The sequence below is a fragment of the Fukomys damarensis genome, unplaced genomic scaffold, assembly GCF_012274545.1.
Source record: "Fukomys damarensis isolate Sample0158 unplaced genomic scaffold, DMR_v1.0_HiC HiC_scaffold_36, whole genome shotgun sequence".
In the NCBI taxonomy this organism is placed as follows: Eukaryota; Metazoa; Chordata; class Mammalia; order Rodentia; family Bathyergidae; genus Fukomys; species Fukomys damarensis.
Window position 1 is genome coordinate 28647015 of NW_022900948.1, and position 18880 is coordinate 28665894.

General features: G+C 39.6%; 1 protein-coding gene across 3 annotated transcripts in view; it reads right to left on the reverse strand.

Moving 5' to 3' along the window:
* Window positions 1-18880, reverse strand: part of Susd1 (sushi domain containing 1) — a 115030-nt gene that overhangs the window by 82326 nt on the left and 13824 nt on the right. For all 3 annotated transcript variants that reach the window (XM_019209823.2, XM_019209821.2, XM_019209822.2), the window contains exon 4: window positions 8579-8758. In XM_019209823.2, the coding sequence (XP_019065368.1) occupies window positions 8579-8758 (180 nt within the window). The remainder of the gene's footprint in view (window positions 1-8578; window positions 8759-18880) is intronic.

Genomic DNA, 18880 nt, shown 5'->3' on the forward strand with positions numbered 1-18880 from the left:
ATATATATTGTACATTAATGGCCTTTGTTTTAAAACACATTAATTTAAATTAAAAATTAATGTCAAGAATATTCAATAAATTAGAGATATATATCATTCATGATATTGTAGTATATAAAATCATGTGCACACCCAAAACATAAAGAGGAAAATAATAAAATAAAATAAAATCCCTTTGGTTTATGAAACAATACACGTTAATGTTCTTTTAAATACTACAAGGTTCTAGCACCTTAACACTAAAATATCTAGTATTTTTTACTACATATCTTCAAATCATTAACTCCAGAGTAGATGATAATGCAGTATCATTAGCAATTATTGCCAACCGAATACTAAATGAAATATGTACAAAGCCAGGCATGGTGGCCCATGGCCATAATCCCTGCCTATAATTCCAGACACGGGGGGCGCTGAGGTAGGAGGATCAAAAGTATGAGGCCAGGGCCGGGGATTTAGCTCATTGGTTCCACCACCTGCCTCTCAAGTGCAAGGACCCGAGTTTGATCCCCAGTACAAAAAAAAAAAAAAGTATGAGGTAAGCCTGGGCAACTGAGTGGGACCCAGTCTCAAGATAAAATTTAAGGAGGAGGGGGTATCCTGGAGATGTTACTCAATAGTACCGTGCTTACCTAGCATGCAAAAGGCCCTAGGTTCAATTCGCAGCAGAGTGGAAGAAATGAATGAATATGTGCAAAACTCCTGAACGTTTTAAAGCCAAGTAATGGAAGAAGAGTTTATTTTCCAAAAAAAAAAAAATATATATACACACACACACACACACACACACACACACATATATAATTTATACATATACATATAATTTATACATATATCTTTCAAAGGAAAAAAATAGTTGCAAAAAGGGAAACCTAGATTTACAAAGTTGATACAAATTTTCTTTATAATTCTAACTCCTGACAGACAATGGACTATGATTTACAGAGAAAGATTACCATTTTAGACTCCATCGACCTACATGCAAGAACACAAAACAAAAACTCATTTTTAAATATCTCAGATTTTTTTTAAATCTGTGTGCTCACCTTTTCTGAGAAAAAAATCAAAAATAACCCTGATACAACAACAGAAAAATCAGAATAAACATCCTAAGAAAGCACAAACAGGTCTTAGAAGAAAAACTAATGAACAATAAAATTGACAGATAAGTCTCATAATCATTTAAATGGGTTTTCAAAGCTTGATATAACTATTATCAAATACAGGAGCTTGTTTATTATAATAAAAGATTCTAGAACTAACAGCTAGACAATATAAAAAATTAGTAACCTGGAAACAAAATTTGAAATTATTTCAATAAAACCTGAGCAATAAATTATAGGGTTGAAGTAAAGCATGCTAAATTTATACAATAACAAGAAGCTTGTGGATATAATTTATTCAAGAAAGACTCATAAATATAAAATGAGATGGGTGTAATATAACCATTAGTCCCAATTATACCTGAAAATAGGAGGAAATTTATAACATTCATTCAGGTTTTTAGTTTTCTCCCCAATCTACGGAAAGCCAAAAATCAAAACAAGAAATGAAGCACTCCAAACACCCATTTTTTAAAAAATTAATTTATTGAAATAAACATTCAAAAAGAGGAAATGGTATAATCTGTTCCTATGTCCCTATTAACCATGCTTGGCCTTAGAAACAGGTGGCTATCTCAAGTCTTTGACACATAATTAGTGGATTTAATGGGATCGCTCCTCTCCACCTCAGCTTGGTTTATTACAGGACCCCAGAATTATTTCTGTAAGGAAAGATTCCCAAATTGGTTCTCATCCACTGTTATTGGAGTTCACTACCACAGGATCCTTAATATGACAGCCCAACCCACTTGATCAGTCTTTTGGCTCTGAGAAAAAAGAAAAAAAAGTGCTGGGGGCAGGGAGCTCGAGTCAATACAGAATTAAGTCATAAGCAGTTATGGGACTAAAATAAGGTGATCAGCTCCTAGAACTCCAACTCCACCTCTTGTGTCTCATGTTTGTTCACAGGGCTTTTTCCTCTTTTCAGGCACATTTACCAGACACAAGACCCTTTGGCCTTCATCATGTTTTCCCAGCACCAAACCTTTAGACATAATCACTGGCCCAAAACATTCTAAGACATGAATACATTTGTGTGTACATGAGCAAACAACCAAACAGGTGGTAAAGGTTTTAGAAGACTGCCTAGTCATTGCTGACATCCAAAACAATTTCTAGTTTAAGGCAGGCTTCAGTTAAGTAGGAAGCAGAGGGAACATCAGTAAAGAGCTTGAAAGTATTGGTTTATGTACCCTTGACACTGCTCAGTGGAGATGTTGGAGAGGGAACCTGGCTAAGGCAGCTGGTATCTTCTGTTGGTAGAAGTATAGATACTAAAAGAATAAGTCTATAGAAGACAGTTAGACTGGCTTCCATCTCCAGCATGGTCGGGAATAATGGAAGACATGAGAACTTTGGTTGATACTGCAATAATTTTGTTTTCAACTAATAGTAATAATCACCTGACTGATCAGTAACTACTGGCCTGATCTACAAGGATGAAAGTTCAGAGGCTGAAGGAGATGTCCCATTAATAAAGGGCCTGGACCTGTAACTCCTTCAGCTCCCATTACAGAGCACTTCAAGATGGACAGTCCCACAACAAGAGACTTTGAGAGAATTCCAGCACAGCTTGGGTTACACACATGGCTCAAAATAACAGCTGTACGTCTGACTCATCTAGGGAGCTTATGAAAAATACACATGCTGAAGCTCCACACCTACCCCACCCAGGGATAACTTTTCTGATTCAGTAGGACTGTACTGAGTTGAGGTCTTGACATCCACATTTCTACAAACTTCCAAATCCGATTTTGGTGCATATGTTCAACTGAGATTCTGAATTAAATACTGGTATGGCAGACTGCCATTTATCACATGTAATCAATAGGGTGCTAAGAATAAACCATTAGTATTCACAGTAACCTCAGAGTAAGCACTGTGTTCCCCATTTCACAGATGAAGATGATTCAAACGATTACATGATACCCAAAGGCACATGGGCAGTTACAGATGCCCAGCAGTTACTCCATCTCTGAAATCCTGCAGCCACTGCCCCTCCCGTCTCAGCTTACTCCCCTCCTGCTGGGCTCGCACTCTCTCTTTCTCTCACCACATGCACTCCTCCTCCAGATAAAATTCTCCTCTGTGCCGACTCTGCTGCATGACTGAGTCATGAGTAATAAAAGTGCTCTGAACCTTTGTGGTCCATTCTAATTTGTTTACTTATTCACAAATTTATTGAGCACCTAGTATGTTAGTCATAACAGCAGTGAATAAGGACAAGATTGCCACCCACATGGACTTAGTGAGTCAATTAAAAAAAAGGAAATCAACAAAATAATTTCAGGTAAGATAATGTGATAGGATAGGACTTTTCAAATACAGTGGTCAGGAACGGTTTGATCTGTCTGAAGAGGTATAATATCTGGATCTGGACCCTAAGGATGAAAATGAGCCATGTTTAGGAGCACAGAACATTCCAACGAAATGAACCAGCCAATGCAAAGACCCTGAGAGAGAGGGCAAGCTCCTGATGTGTTCCTAAAAGGACAAAGTGACTGGAGCAATTAGCAACAGAGAATGGATGGATATGAGATGAAGGAGCCAAAAAAGCTGAGCCAAATCACCCGGGGTCTGTGTGCCTTGGGGGAAAGCGCAGAACTTATTTTTCACAATAACTGATTGCCCTGGGAGGGTTTTAAGCAAAGGAATGAAATAATCTCATTTAGGTTCTTAAAAGACCACACTGATTAGTGGGTAAAGAACAGATAGGAAAAGCACAGGAGTAAAAGGAGAGAGACTATCAAGGTCTTAGCAGTTGTCCAACAGTGAGATGATGAGGTCTTAGATGGTGGTAGAAATGGAAAGAGGAGGACGGATTTGAGGTGTGTTCTCAAAGCAGAACTGATGGATTGGGTGTGAAAGTGAAAGAAGGGGTACAATGAGTACAATGGGTACAATGAGTATTATCTCTGCTTGAAGATAGAGTAAGTACAGTATAGAATATTAACTATGCTATACAAGTATTATCCATAGCATTCATTTGCCCTTTATTTTCTGCCTTGAAGATTTAATGTTTTTATGATATATTATATATTTTCACATATATGGACAGTTCCTAAAAGAATCTTTGTCTTGTAATTCTTATACCCCCACACTACCTACTCAAAATCGTGTTTTACACAGTAAATACTCAATAATGGTTGTTCACTGGTAGCTTGCTACTCATATCATCATTGGTCAAGATGCAATGAATACTTTTGACACACAGCCCTTGTAGAAAGGAAACAGACACCACTAATTATATAAGCATAAAGAATAAGACAGAACATTACTCCTGTATTCGTTTTTCAGCATAAATAACTCACATCTACCAAACACCAAGAAGAAGAGAGCTGAGAAAGAAGCCCCACAAAAACTAATTATACCAGGAAATTGTAGGAAACTTGATAAGACCTTAATAATTTTAATAATAATAGCAGTCATTGAAATCTTGCTACACACAAAGTAGTATGCTAGATATATACTTTCTTATTTATTTCACAGAAAACCATGCAAAATAGATGTTAACAGATATAAAAATGAAGGCCCTAGAGCTTAAAGACCCATCCAAAAGATACACTATTACTAAAAGATAGAGCAAATCAAACTGTGGTTTATGGAGCCCCAAAATCCATATCTATAAAATCTGGGCATTCTCACAATAAAGGGGCTCACTCAAAAACCCTGAGTAGAAATGATCTCATAAGTTAGCTAATGCCAGAGGAGAAACAGGTGCACGGAGGAGTGTTCTAATTAGTATACAAGGGGTCGATGACAACTCCTCCCAATCTCGACTCTGACAAATCTCTTAGAGCAAGAAAGCTGCTGGAAACAGATTTGTCCGTAGATGTGTGACCCCCACACACACTCCTGAAACCTTAGTACTGATGTTTAACTCACAATAAATATGAGGGTCAGGAATGGTCTTGCCTAGAACATGGCCCTATATTCCCACTATATTTAGGATGGTAGCCATGCCATTTTCACTCAGACGAAATGGTACCCAAGAAAGTAGGTAGTTTCTATTAAGAAACAACAATTAAACCAGGTGTGGTGGCACACACCTATAATCCCAGCATTCAGGAGGCTGAGGCAGGAGGATCACTGTGAGTTCAAAACCAGCCTGGCTACATAGTGAGTTCCAGGTCAGTGTCAACTACACAGTGAGACCCTGTCTCAAAAAACAAAACAAACAAACAATTAATCCAACAGATGCCATAGGAGATAATAAAAATATAATTCTACATGAAAACCCCCCAAACTTTTACTATCACAAGGAAACATTTAGAAATAGTTTATATGCAAAAGAAAGAAAAAATAAACAGGACAGATTTTCATGGTACATGCATAGGAATATTCATTAAAGCACATGTTTATCTGGCTAATTACATTATTAAGTAACACTGTTTGAAGCTGTATCTGGAATAAAGTCAACTAATTATGAACATGGCTGGGAATTTTTTCCTTATTCTCCAACTGTCTGCAATTTTACTCAAACCATCAACTTTAAAATAGAAAAATGTGTTGTGAAAGTTTTAAGGCCTATATTTATAATGTAACTTTGTCTCATATCTTGAATGTTTATGTACTCTGCTAGCTTTAATACTCTACTGAAGAAAATATTCCAGAAGGAAATCTGTTTGATGAAAGGCATAGTCAATTTATGGTATTTAATCAACAACTGACTGCCTCACAAATGTCACCCATACTGGCTGCTATTTACTATAAACATCAGCACAATAACATGGATTGATGACAGAAATAACACAGTAATATAAGGCTTCATCTAAGACTATTTAGAGATCAATAAAACACAAGCTGAGAAAGGAATTAAGTGACCAACAATTGCCTATAAATCGTGGCAGATACTGTGCCAACTGCCAGGGAAATGAATAACAGAGCTATTGCACTTACTGATACGGACTCCTCCAAAGAGCAATCTTCCCACAAAAATAAGCAAGAACTAGATGTAAAGCTGTACAAAAGAGCAGAAACAAGTGTTGAAACTGACGAAAATCATATTAAAGTCAGTTTTCATCTTAACCTGACAATAATAAAAATAAATCTCCATCATGTCTTCAAATCCAATCTAAAGTCTATGAATCATCTGGAAACCAGAGGGACGTGGAGTTCAAAGGGTCTAAGCAGATTAACACCAGAATCCATACTACTGTCATCTTCTAAATCAGATAATGCCACACAATAACTATACTTCACTTTCTTCATTTGTGAAAACATTCTTTCACTAAATGATAGGCTCTTTGCAGTCTGTGACTATAACCTATATTTTTAAATATTGCCTACAGTCATGTGAACTAAAAAACGTTATTATGAGCATTAATCTTCGTTATGTTCACATGCAAGTAATACGGCTTAAGGAGCTGGGCTAAAAAATGTAATCTATAACAAAGTTTACATATTTTACAGCATGTTCTGAATTTGGCTACATATAGGTGGACTCTCATTCAAACGTCACTTGGGCACTAAAAAATAAATAAGTAAATATAAAATATATATGTATATAAATATATATACACACATACACAGTGATTCCATGTTTATGAACTTAACTTACTTTATGATTTTAGGGAAAATGGCTGCATTTGTGTTCATGTGGGGAAGATGGCCAGGGTCATATGTGTCACCTGATTCAGAGTTTGGGAACAGAAACAAAATTGTGTCAAACACTTGTTTGCAAACATTCATGAACTGACATCTTACACACACACTCACACACACACACACACACAAATGATGCTGAGGTTTGAAATATAACATCTGGATTATGGCAAGTTGAATTTTTTAAATCTTATTACAACCACCCAAGGAAAACATAAGGGTTACGGTACGCCATGAGATTCACTGTCTACAGCTGATGATTAACTGCTCTAACTAAGCTAACAAGCTGACTGGTACCAAGAAGTCCATGGCCCTTAAGGCAGTAAAAAGATTTTTAAAATTACTTTTTGATGTATTTTGTATTTTTCAGTCTTCTACAAAGTTTAGCTTTGACTAGCCATATATTTTCTTCAGCTTGTTTAGAGGAAGAGAAACCTTTTCCATTTTCCATAATAACACTTACTGTCAATAAATAGTGTCTAGTGTGGGAACAGCTAGAATCCAAACGCTTCAGAAAACGCAGAGGAGGCGACAGGTTTAGCAGAAGCACAAGTGGTAGGAATGAAAAAAGGTGTTATTTTCTGGTAAGTATCTTCCATTTTCAGAGATGATCATAGCTTTTGACACTCTGAACTGCTTTTTTTTTTTTTTCAAAAGATAATACTAGGAGTCTTCATTTTAATGTTCTAGTTGTAAATAAAATATTGAAATTGAAAACAAATAAATGAGGTAAATGTGAAAGTTGAAGAATTATAGACCTTCCCACACTTTATGATAAGATGTTTTGGGAAGATCTTACATTTTTGTTAAAAATATACCTACTCAGTCCCCAGTGCAGAACATGCCTCTTAATGACAGCAACAGTCACCCAACAGCTACGCCGCACTAGGCCCAGTACACAGCACTTTGTATTATTTTCTCATTAAACCTTCTCCTTAACTCTCTGGTATGAAAATTATTCTATCCCCACTACAGAAAGAAATTAGTTTGGAAAGTTTTAGAAGTGGTTCCACTTCTCTAGTGGAGAGTGCTTGAATTAGTGAAATCTAATAATATGACCTACAATATTACTGTTTAAAAAGAGAAAACACATACATAAACATCTTCACACATTCCTAAAAGAGATGATAAAGATAATGCATTTCTTTTCTTTTTTTTTAATCCTTATAAGTGGGAATGAAGCAATGCTTCCTTGAGGTGTGATAGCTGGAAATAAAAAGAAAGCAAAAAGTGAAAAAAAAAAAAAAAAGGCCAAAAGCAAACACCTTAAAAACAGAAGCAGTAAACCAGAGTAACTGCAAACACTGACACTAAAACAACTGGATTTGAATTTTTTATAACTTTAAACAAATCACTTAACTTCTTTGTACCTTTACAGAGGAATTTTCACATCTATAAAATGCAATAATAATAATAATACCCATTTCTAGAAATATTACATGGATTGGATGAGTCAATTATACATACGGTGCTTAGAACATACTCAGTGCACAGTGCTATATAAGTGCACAACATCAAAAAGGCAAGATTACGAATGTTGAAACACCAAAGCCATTTGCATGAAAGTCAGCAATAGGAAAAGAACACTCAAAGTCAATAGTACTGTTCAAGTTTTCACTGTGAAAACACCAGCCAAGAGAAAACATAACATAAATATAGAAAAGAAAAAGATGGAATTATCGTGATTTGCAAATGATAGGATACTGTTACTGAAAATACTAACAAAACCAACTAAGAACCTACTGGAAACAAGTAGAGATATTTTGGATTTATTTAACTCATTTACTAGCTCAAAGCGAAATTTAGATAAATATGAAAACACTATCAAGGTGGCACAACGAACTGGGAGCCTGAAACTTTGGAAAACTCACCTTGGCAATGTAATCTAGGCAAATCCCATGTGCCCTGGGGGGTGCAGCTTGACACAGAATCATTCAGGATACTGAAAAATCCTTCTTTGCAACTATAACGGATCTGGCTTCCCAGCCTTGAGCTGTAATTTCCTATAATATAGCTGCCTGGGACTTCTGGAGGGGGGCCGCAGTCTATTTCTGAAAACCAATACATATCAAATTTATTAGTATGTGAACATAAATTTTCAAAACTCACCATCTTTCTCCACCTCCCTGTTCCTCACATCCACATCCCAGGCCCTGTTTTAAGTACACTTGTTCATTTCCATCTGATGTCTAGGCATATTTCCAGTGGTGGTTTTTATTCAGTCCTTTGACCTTCCAAACATAATTATCCACAGATAATACAAACCTGAAAAAATTTTAGCAATCAACACTCACTATTTATACTAAATAAATGCCTAGCTCAATAAAGTAAAAACTTTCAATTGCAAAATACTATAAGATACATGAACATTTATAATTCAGTGTCACTTGCGAGATGCTGAGGCTTTACCACAAGACCTGTGTTTACCACCTAACATAGAGGTTAATATCAAAATATCTGTTAAGCTGGGTATAGTGGTGCATGACTATAATCTTAGTACTCAGGAGGCTGAAGCAGTAGGATACAAGTTTGAAGCCAGCCTGGGCTACATAATGACTTCAAGGCCAACCTGAATTACAAAGCAAGACCCTATGTCAAAACAAAAAAACCTCAAGGTATCTATTAACTACCAGGCATGGTGATGCACAACTATAATCCCAGCACTCTGGGAAACTGAGGAAGGAAGACTGCAAGTCCATGCCCCAACGTAGGTAACTTAGTGCCTTAGCAAGATCTTGTCTAAAAAAGAAAAAAAAATATTTTAAAAAGTATTTAAAGAAGGCTGAGGCAAAAAAAAAAAAAAAAAAAAAAATGTAAGAGGCTACAGATCAGAGTGAAGGCCCTGGATTCAATCCCCAATAAGGAAAAAAATTAACTGCTAAAATACTTAGTGTATACTAATTTTAGCTGTTTTCACGTAGCCCCTTCAATGTTGATTAGGTTGTAAAACTATGCAAAAGAACAGGTAATCTACACCCCACACACCCATAAACAGCAGAGTGTAAGAAAGTGACATTCGCAGAGCTCATCTTGCAATGAGGCATTGTGTGTGTGCCCCAGACCCAAGACAACTGGCTACACATGACCGCGTATCTCTGCTGAGGGTAGGGCAAATATCCATCCATACAGTGGTGCTCGAGCCTTCTGTGAGTGCTGATGCACCGACCTCCAGGCCTGCACAGGCCAGAAACTTCACATTCAACTATGTCTCAGACCGACCCCAAACGCAGGGAAAGGAGAGAAGAACAGAGAGAAGAGAGGTGACATTATGACCACCGTTTTTTCACAGCATCTGCCTCCCCTTATAAACCCATTTGTTTGCAGTTGTATCATGCATTTTATTGCACTCCCTAAGGAGTACACCATAGGTGTAGAAAGCATAGGAGGTGCTCAAATAAATACTCGTCAATGTGTCCTGGGAACTGGCACAAGGCAACAACCATTCCAAGTTCCCCAACAGCCAACAGAAAGAACCCAAAACAGTACCTTTAAAAAAATCTGATTATTGGCTGGGGATTTAGCTCAGTGGTTCCACTGCCTGCCTTGCAAGCACAAAGACCCGAGTTCGATCCCCAGTACCAAAAAAAAAATCTGATTATTGTAAAATAAAGACTGTCCCAACCTCATACTGAAATACCTAAAATGGCCAGGTGTAGTGGCACATGGCTATAATCCCAGCACTCAGGAGGCTGAAGGAGGACGATTTCCAAGGGTTCGAGGTCAGCCTGGACTACACAGTGAGACCCTGTCTCAAAAAACAAAAAAATATAAAATCTAAAATGGAGCCCCAAATATAAAACAATTTAACTGGCATGAAAAATGTGAGCAAGTGACAAATGGATTTCCAGCTTGTAAGCATGTGATGGTATGTCAAATCGTGAGGGAAGAGAGCAGGAACTTAGTAATATTACCAAGATTAGAAGGGTGTAAAATAGTCCTGGAGAAGGACAAGGCACTTTTCCCCTTGACTAAAGACTGCCAGAGGCCGGGGATTTAGCTCAGTGGTGCCGCACCTGCCTTGCAAGCACAAGGTCCTGAGTGCAATCCCCGGTACCAGGAAAAAAAAAAAGAAAGAAAGAAAGAAAAAGAAATCTAAAAATAAGAATAAGGGCAAATATTTAAAAAAAAAAAAAAAGACTCCCAGACATGGCAAGTACAGAGACAAAAACTGTATATTAATTCAGAGACTAGGGAAGAAAACTCTCTGCCAGTGAACAGGTTTATTCTCAGAAGTGGTTTAAGAACCTGAAGAATGCCATCAGAGCCGTGCACATTGACCTCACCTAGAGAAAAAAGCCCCAACAGAGATGGAAGCTTCCTAGATACGCGTGAGGACCATGGGGGAGGGGCGGGGCAGATGGTTGTTCCTGGGATTTCAAAGCAACTTTGGGAGGACTAATTTTTTTTTTTAAGTATTGGGAATCAAATTTAGGACCTTGCACTTGCCATCCTCCTGCCTCAGCCTTCCAGAGCGGTGGGATTATAGTCATGTGCCACCACACCCAGCAAAATGGCCAATATTCTATTTTCCCATGAAAGATCTTTTTTTAATCCCAAAAAAACTACTAATACTGTAATTTCATAAAAGAAAGGACATTTTAGTGCCTCCGAAAAAGAAAGAAAATAGAAAACCACAGAGTCCTTTTTAAATTTGTTTAATGTGATCTTATAAAAATCCAGGATCATCTCCTGATTTTTTGGTCTTGGACCAACGAATGCCTCACCCGCCTCAGTGGTTACTATCTGGGTATCAGCAGTTTATTCAGCTGCTGGCGGGGCCCACACAAGCTAGCAGTTCTGATCTGGTTGCACCTTTCATTCAGCAAACTGTGAGGAGCACTTTGTGGGCGATCGACTGCAAAGATGGTAGCCTACAACCCTTTCCTTCCCTTTCTTGCACATTGTTTCTCAAGAGAGGAACCTGGTTTGATCTTTAGCATCAAAAGGGGGCAGGGTTAGCTCAGTGACACTGTGCCTGCTTTGCAAGTAAAAGGCCCTGAGTTCGATCCCCGGTACTGCATAAAAAAATTTTAAAAAGGAGAGGGGAATCCATTCCCCTTGCCCTACCCACTTCCCTTAGGCTGGTCTTAAGAATTGCTTTGGCCAACAAAACACAGCAGATGTAACACCAGGCCTGTTGGGCCTTAGCTGTGAGGAGGATGGCAACCCTCTCCTTTCTGCTGTTGAAATTTAGTGGCCATGATGTCCAGAGCTCCAGGGTAAGGTGCTTGGGAGAAAGGTCACTCAGGAGGATCCTAAAGATGAGACACCATGCACCAAGAGAGGCCATATGGACAAGAACAAAAACACCTTGGGCTCTAGTCAGTATCAGGGCTGGGGACTTAGCTTAATGGCACTGTACCTGCCTCACAAGCACAAGGTCCTAAATTTGATCCCTGGTACTGAAAATTAAAAAAAAAAAAAAAAAAAAAAAAAAAAAAAAAAAAAAAAAAAAAAAAAAAAGACTAGAGTAGAGACATAGGAGAGAGGCCTCTTTCCACCTGCCAGCTCCACCACCAGCCAAGTGCGTCCACACAAGTGACCTGGTCCAAGCAGAGGGAACACAGCCATCCATACAGCCCAGCTCCTGCCCATCCTTCTCCCTACCACAGGCAGACAGGGAGGAGACGTGGCTGCTAGGAATTGGAGTGTTTGATAGAAATACCCAAACTGCTTAAAAACCTCGATCTATCACAAAGGTCACATATTGCAGGATTCTATTTAGAGAAGGTCTGTAAAATAAGCAAATCCACAGGACAGAAAGTGGATTCATGGTTGCCTGAGTCAGTGGAAGGGAGGCTGGGGGAATCGGTGGGTATGGGGTTTCTCTGGGAGAGATGAAAAATGTCTAAGTTTAGTGGTGATATTTGTAGAATTCTGTGAATATACTAACCACCACTTTAAATTGAGTGCTTTAAAGGGTAATGTTTTAAGGGCATGTGAACTATATCTCTGTGAAGCTGTTATTTTTTTAAAACGGAGTAGAGAGGTTGGGAGTATAGCTCAAGCCAAAGAGTGTTTGCCTGACATGTGTGAGACTGTGGGTTCCAGACCCGGTACCACTAAATAAATAGACGCACACATAAATTTTAAAAAGAAAAGTGAGAGCCATTCTGAATACCATAGAATAAAAGAAATAAGCTTACTGAGAAAAAATGGTGGTAACCTATGGGAAAGAGAACTGTTCTGAGCAGGACTTCTTGTCTGAAACACTAAACACTATGAAGAAATGGAGTAATATTTATAGAGTTCCAAGGAAAGGGAAACAAAACATCATGCTCTATTTAAGCCAAGAAATGACATTTTAGAATATGAATGATCTCAGAAATTGCACTGCCAGTAAATATATCAGAATAAATGTTAAGAAAGAAGAGGGACTGGGTGTGGTGGCGCCCACCAGTAATCCCAGAACTCTGAGGGGCTCAGGCTGGAGGATCACAAATTTAAGCCCCGCCTTGGGAATTTAGCAAGACCCTGTCTCAACATGAAAAATAGGCTGGGGATGTAGCTTAGTACAAAGGCCCTGGGTTCAACCCCCAGTACCACAAAGGGAAAAGAAAAAGCAGAATAAAGAGAAGGGCTGGGAGGGTCGTGGATTTAGCTCAGTGGTTCTGCCGCCCGAGTTCGATCCCCAAAAAAAAAAAAAAAACAGAGAAGAGCTGGGAGTTGTAGCACAGTGGAATAGTGCATACATAGCATGCACGAGGCCTTCGGTTCACTTCTCTGCAAACAAAATTTTTTTAAAGTGGGGGAAGAAGTGAGGAGCAGGGGTTATATGGTAGCACAAAAAGAGTGAGGAGAAATGAAACTAATAAATAGGTAAACAACTGTTGGTAATAATTCAACTTTAGTGACTATTACAAGTCATAAGATACAAATACCGTACAATAAAATCAGTATCTGATACAAATTTAACAGATGATTTTTATCACTGTAGCCTAGTCTGTTCCTAAGTTTGACTCATTGTTCAAGCCCAGCAAGGTTTTTTTTATTCAGTTAAGAAAACACCATTACTCTAGCTCCAATGTCCCCTTCTAATGAGAAAGTTCTACGCAACCTGTCCAGACCACTGACAAATGTTATTCAACAGGTCAAGACTGGTGCTATCTTTCAATCTGCTCCAGACATCTCAGAAATACGGAATGGGAATAAATGTAGGATTTTTTCCAGGAATTTTTTTGTTTTTTGGGTACTGGGAATTGAATTCAGGACCTTGCACTTGCCAGGCAGGCACTGCACCTGGCCCTTCCAGGGGTTTCTAAAAATAAACAGTATAAAGGCTTCTGGGGGAAACATGGCTAAGCAGCAGTGGGAGGAAAAAGACTCAGAACTTCTAGATGCTGACGAGCTCTCCAGTAAGAGAAACGACAGCTATTCATCAGTTTCCTTCATGTGCCGTCACTCAACAGCCTACTACCAATAACTGTCATGGTGACTGTTGATGAGTTGTCATCATCCACATTAAAGGCCTGCTTATTTGGCTGGGATCTGAGGCGTAGCCACGTGGTCTAGTCCAATGCTCCAAGACAGAAGTAATCATTTTCTCAAAATTCCTATCTCCATAAATTTGTTTGCCCAGTATGGTATTTTATACAAATGGGATATTTCATTGTGTAAATTTTAAAAATTCTTATCTTTTATTAGTATGTGTTTGCAGTACATAATGCAAGCATTCCTTGTGCGAAGTTGGCACAGTGCATAACACCCCTTTTCCTACCTCCCTGCCTCCTCCTTTCATCTCCTGCAAAAGATCTATCTCCCCGTTTCCTGTTATCTAGCTTTTATTTGCTCTTTACATCTTGGGTTTCTCATATAAAAGAAGCCATGCAATATTTAAGTTCATGTGTCTGATTTACTTCACATTTTCAGTGCAACTTCTTTCACTCAACAGGATATTTTTAATTTTCCACTATGTTGCAATGTACATTAATAGCTAGTTTTATTTTGGTTTGCTTTAATTTGGGCTCATTTTGTTTTTGCTGTTTCATGTGAATGTACCACAATTTGTTTATTCATTCCCCTGTTGACAGATATTTGGCTGTTTCCAGTTTGGACTATTACAAATATCTGAGTATAAGTCTTCATATATCATTTGTGGAAAACAGTTTTATTTTTCTTGGATTTAAATATACATGTGTGTATGTGTGGATTTTTTTTTTTTATCGAATCCAGGGCCTTCACACTGAGACATATTGCCAGCTTTTTAATTGTTTGAGACAGGGTACTCACTTGTGATCTTCCTGCCTCAAGACTGCTTGGATTACAGGCATGTGCCACAATGTCCAGCTTAATTTATTTTTATTGAAATGAAAAGATGATCATGCATTAAGTGAAGTAAACTTGTCAACCTTATTTTCCATGATATCACACTGTAGAAAATCATAAACATATTACTGAGAGAACGTGACTATGATTATAATACTTGTGCATAGAGCTATCTTGACAGAAATTTACCAGGAAGAACTTTTGTGTTTGGGTGATTTTTTTTTCTTTTTTTTAAATAAGTGGATAAAAGCAAGCTGTTACTCCTTCATGGGGGAGGAGGTCATGCTGGCTTAATTTTCTGACTTCTTTTGGAAAGAATAATTATGAGTCCTTACAGTCAGATCAAATGGCCTACGCAGACAGACTCTACAGCAGAGCTCCCTTCTTCCTCATACATAACTTCCGCTAAGGTAGTAGCTGAGTAAATGGAAAACATCTGGAGGTCATGCTCAGAAATGCACTGGTCTTGAAAGAGCCTAATTTCAAAGGACCAAATATTAAATGTTTTCTTCAGAGTTTTGCCAGTAGTGATAGTCTGCTTAGGAAAAGCTTTTTTTTTTTTTTTTTTCTGGTGGTGGTGGTAGTGGTGGTACTACTGGGGACTGAACCCAAGGCCTCTGCTTGAGCTACATCCAGAGTGCCCTTCCCCCCAGGACAGGACCTTGTTAAATTGCTCAAGCTTGGGATCCTCCTGCCTCCCCAGTGTGTGGGGATTATGGGCAGGAAAACTTACCTTATACATAGTTCAAAGATCAAAACTCTGAATCCAGTTCCCCAACTCTATTAGTGGAGTTTCTGAAAAAGATAGTCTTTCTGCATATTTTACAATTCTCAGCAGGGCCTTGGGAAAGAACCTGGGAAATCCTATCTGGGTCTGGGGCAAGCGACAGGAAGCAAGAGTCAAGTGTTGAAGAAATGGACCAGTGTGGTTCACCGGCAAAGAGGGACAATAGAGCCTCTGACAAGGCCTCTGACATGTTGGGGGTGGAGTCTGGGTTTAACCTCCTTTGGTGGAGGATCTTTAGCCTCTGTCTCATTCCTAGGAGTTGGAACACAAGGAGGAGTCCGATACCCTCACCCACCAGAGCTGGAGACCCAAGCAGGAGTCAGGGAGGTTGTGTGGGGAGGATGTCAAGGAGCCAGCCGCTAGGAGCACGGCTCTGGGCAGTAGCAGGCAGCACCCTCCTGGTGTGCTTTTCCTTGGATTTGTCTTTCATGGCTTCTTCCTTTTTTCAGAGCAGAAAAAAAGCCCTGATTAAAAATAAAATCCAGCTAAAACAAAGGATTGGGATTTGGGGTATGATGCTTCCACTGGGAAAATCCCTTGGGAGAAACCCAGGGCAGCTAGGAAAAAAACCGCTAAGTGTCCCACCATGCCCCGCCCCCAAAGCAAGCAGATCCTCCGTGGAGGACACATCTGTGACACAACAGGCTGCTTGGGAGATCACAGCTCAGGAGTGGAGAACCGTGAGGCAGGGCTCACACAGAGAGCAATGATCCCACCCTGGAGAGAAACCAATACGTCTCACATGGTCTCCGTAGGGATGAGGAGTTCCCTGTAGGAATGGCACCCACAGGACACAGGCTCATGGAGGGAAAGCATGCACTCCCCAGGTCCTCTTTTTTGCCTTTATCCCCCATCTCAGCCAAGGCTGAGGAGCTGTTACATTTCTCCTGAAGCAACGGCATCAAGCCCTACACTGCAGGAAATGAATTTACAAAGAGGGTGGCTGCTGCCATCAGAGTTGGGCTGGATCCCTAAGAGTCAGGGAATCCAAAGAGACAAAGAAGCTGAAGCTATATTTGGAGTTTTCAGCAGACTCTGGGAGGGCCACGCCTGCCTGCAGTCCTGTTGGCCCCAGGTGACAGCAGCAGCCTCGCTCCCACACCAGGCTCATTTCTCTCCACTTATTCACAGGTCAGCAAAGTCACCCCACCCCATACAGAAACTGCCACAGAGCTTCTTCCTCTGGCCTGGGACTCTGGCAAAGCTCCCATTGGTCCCAGGGGGTAGCTGAGGAGGCAGTTCCAGGGACCAGAACATCTACCAGTTCTCAGACAGGCTGGAGTCATCACACTCGAGCCCTGTAACTCCTTCCTCAACTACCACTGGTGACCTCCAAAGAGGCCTACCTGCCTCTTGAGCTTGATGCAACTCTGCAAAGTACAAGTGGTGATCAGAATACACGGTGAAGGCTTAAAACATTTAAATTCACTACAGTAAAAGATACATTACCATTAATCCTCTTCAAATCACACCTCCATTTGAACAAACTTATCCCACATTCTTGCCACTTTCTGAAGCAATTCTGGAAGTCCTCTTTTGTGAGTGTCTTTACGATGTATAATGAAAAATATGGTGGATGTTGCTGCCAAGTGCCATCTAACAGAAAGGCAGGCTTTCAAGAACATTACAGCGTGTCCTCTTTCACCTTGATCACCAGCTGGCACTATGTGACATTTGCCTCTTCCCCTAAGTCAAAATGACCTTGAAAGGTAAACGCTTTGAATGGATGCGGGATACTGAGGCAACCTTACCAGCACAACTAAAGACACAAAAGACTTCCAGAACTTCTGAGAGCGCCATGAATGATGACAACGATGAGTTCAAAGTGAAGGACAGCATTCTGAAGGGCATTTGTGGCAATGTGCCCTCTACTGTAATTTTTAAAATTTAAACAGTCACTGTATTTTTAGACCATACCTTTAGATCACGCCTTTCAGATCAACAACCTGGATTCAGGATTCCTTGGAATCTAGGAGCCAGGCTTCACAGCTACTGGATAATGGCTGATACCCCAAAACTCACTAAGCTCAGACCCGGTCCACTGATGTTGGTTTCTCTGGCAACTCTGATTTGGAAAGAAACTCGGTACTGGCAGGAAGTCACCCATCAGCTCTTATAAAGGGCTAACTGGAGACCACAGAGGGCAAGGCCATGGGAATGATGCTAAATGGACACAGGGACTTAATTTGGGGTAATAGAAATATTCTAAAATGAGATAGTAGTAACAGTAGCACAAAAGAGTACCCTAAAAACCATGGAAATGAACACTACAAGGGGTCAGGGGATTTGTGGAATGTGATTGACGTCTCAGTCTTTGTAAAGGAGACAATCACTACCAAGAAGTAGGATAAATAGCAGTCGGGCCTAGATCAGGACTTTCTGTTCCAGGAAGATTGGCTCTTGTTTGGCTGACACCTATTTGGACCTTGCAGATATTTTCTTTTCCCCAATCTCCCCTCCTTCTTCCTCCTTCTTTTCTCCTAACTTTTAAAAGCTGACTTCATGCCTTAGAACTGTACTGATAAATGTACAGCTATCAAAGGTTTTCCGGTCAAACTCCCACAGCCTCGAGAACAGTTTCAGGTATGACAATGCACACCTTTGCTCTCCTGTGGTTGACACCTAGGACCACTAGCATAACTGCCTGCCCATCACCTCCACTAGCACAGACTTGGCCAGTAAGAAGTGCGTAAGAGGGCCAGGATTTAGCTCAGGGGCACCATGCCTGCCCTACAAGCACAAGGTCCTGAGTTCAATCACCGGTACTGGAAAAAAAAAAAGTGCTGGAGAAATATGTACTGAATAAGCTGGCCACTAGATTATCATCTTGCAGATTTTTTTAAAATTCATATCTCTTTAACATACTTTAATTTAACTTAGTGCACGTCTTCAACCACATGGCCATGAGTTTGCGACCTGAAACAAGATAGCATCAAATATTTTTCCTAAGAGTGCTATCCATTCATGCTTAAAATGAATCAACTGTATCCCGAGGAATTTCACCCTGGTGCAGGTCAAGAGGGAGAATGAAACACAGCATCAGAACATGTGCTCCTGGCAGTAATCTTCTCCCAGAAAACCTTTAAATATCACAAAGCTTCTCATGTGTGTGTTACTAAGA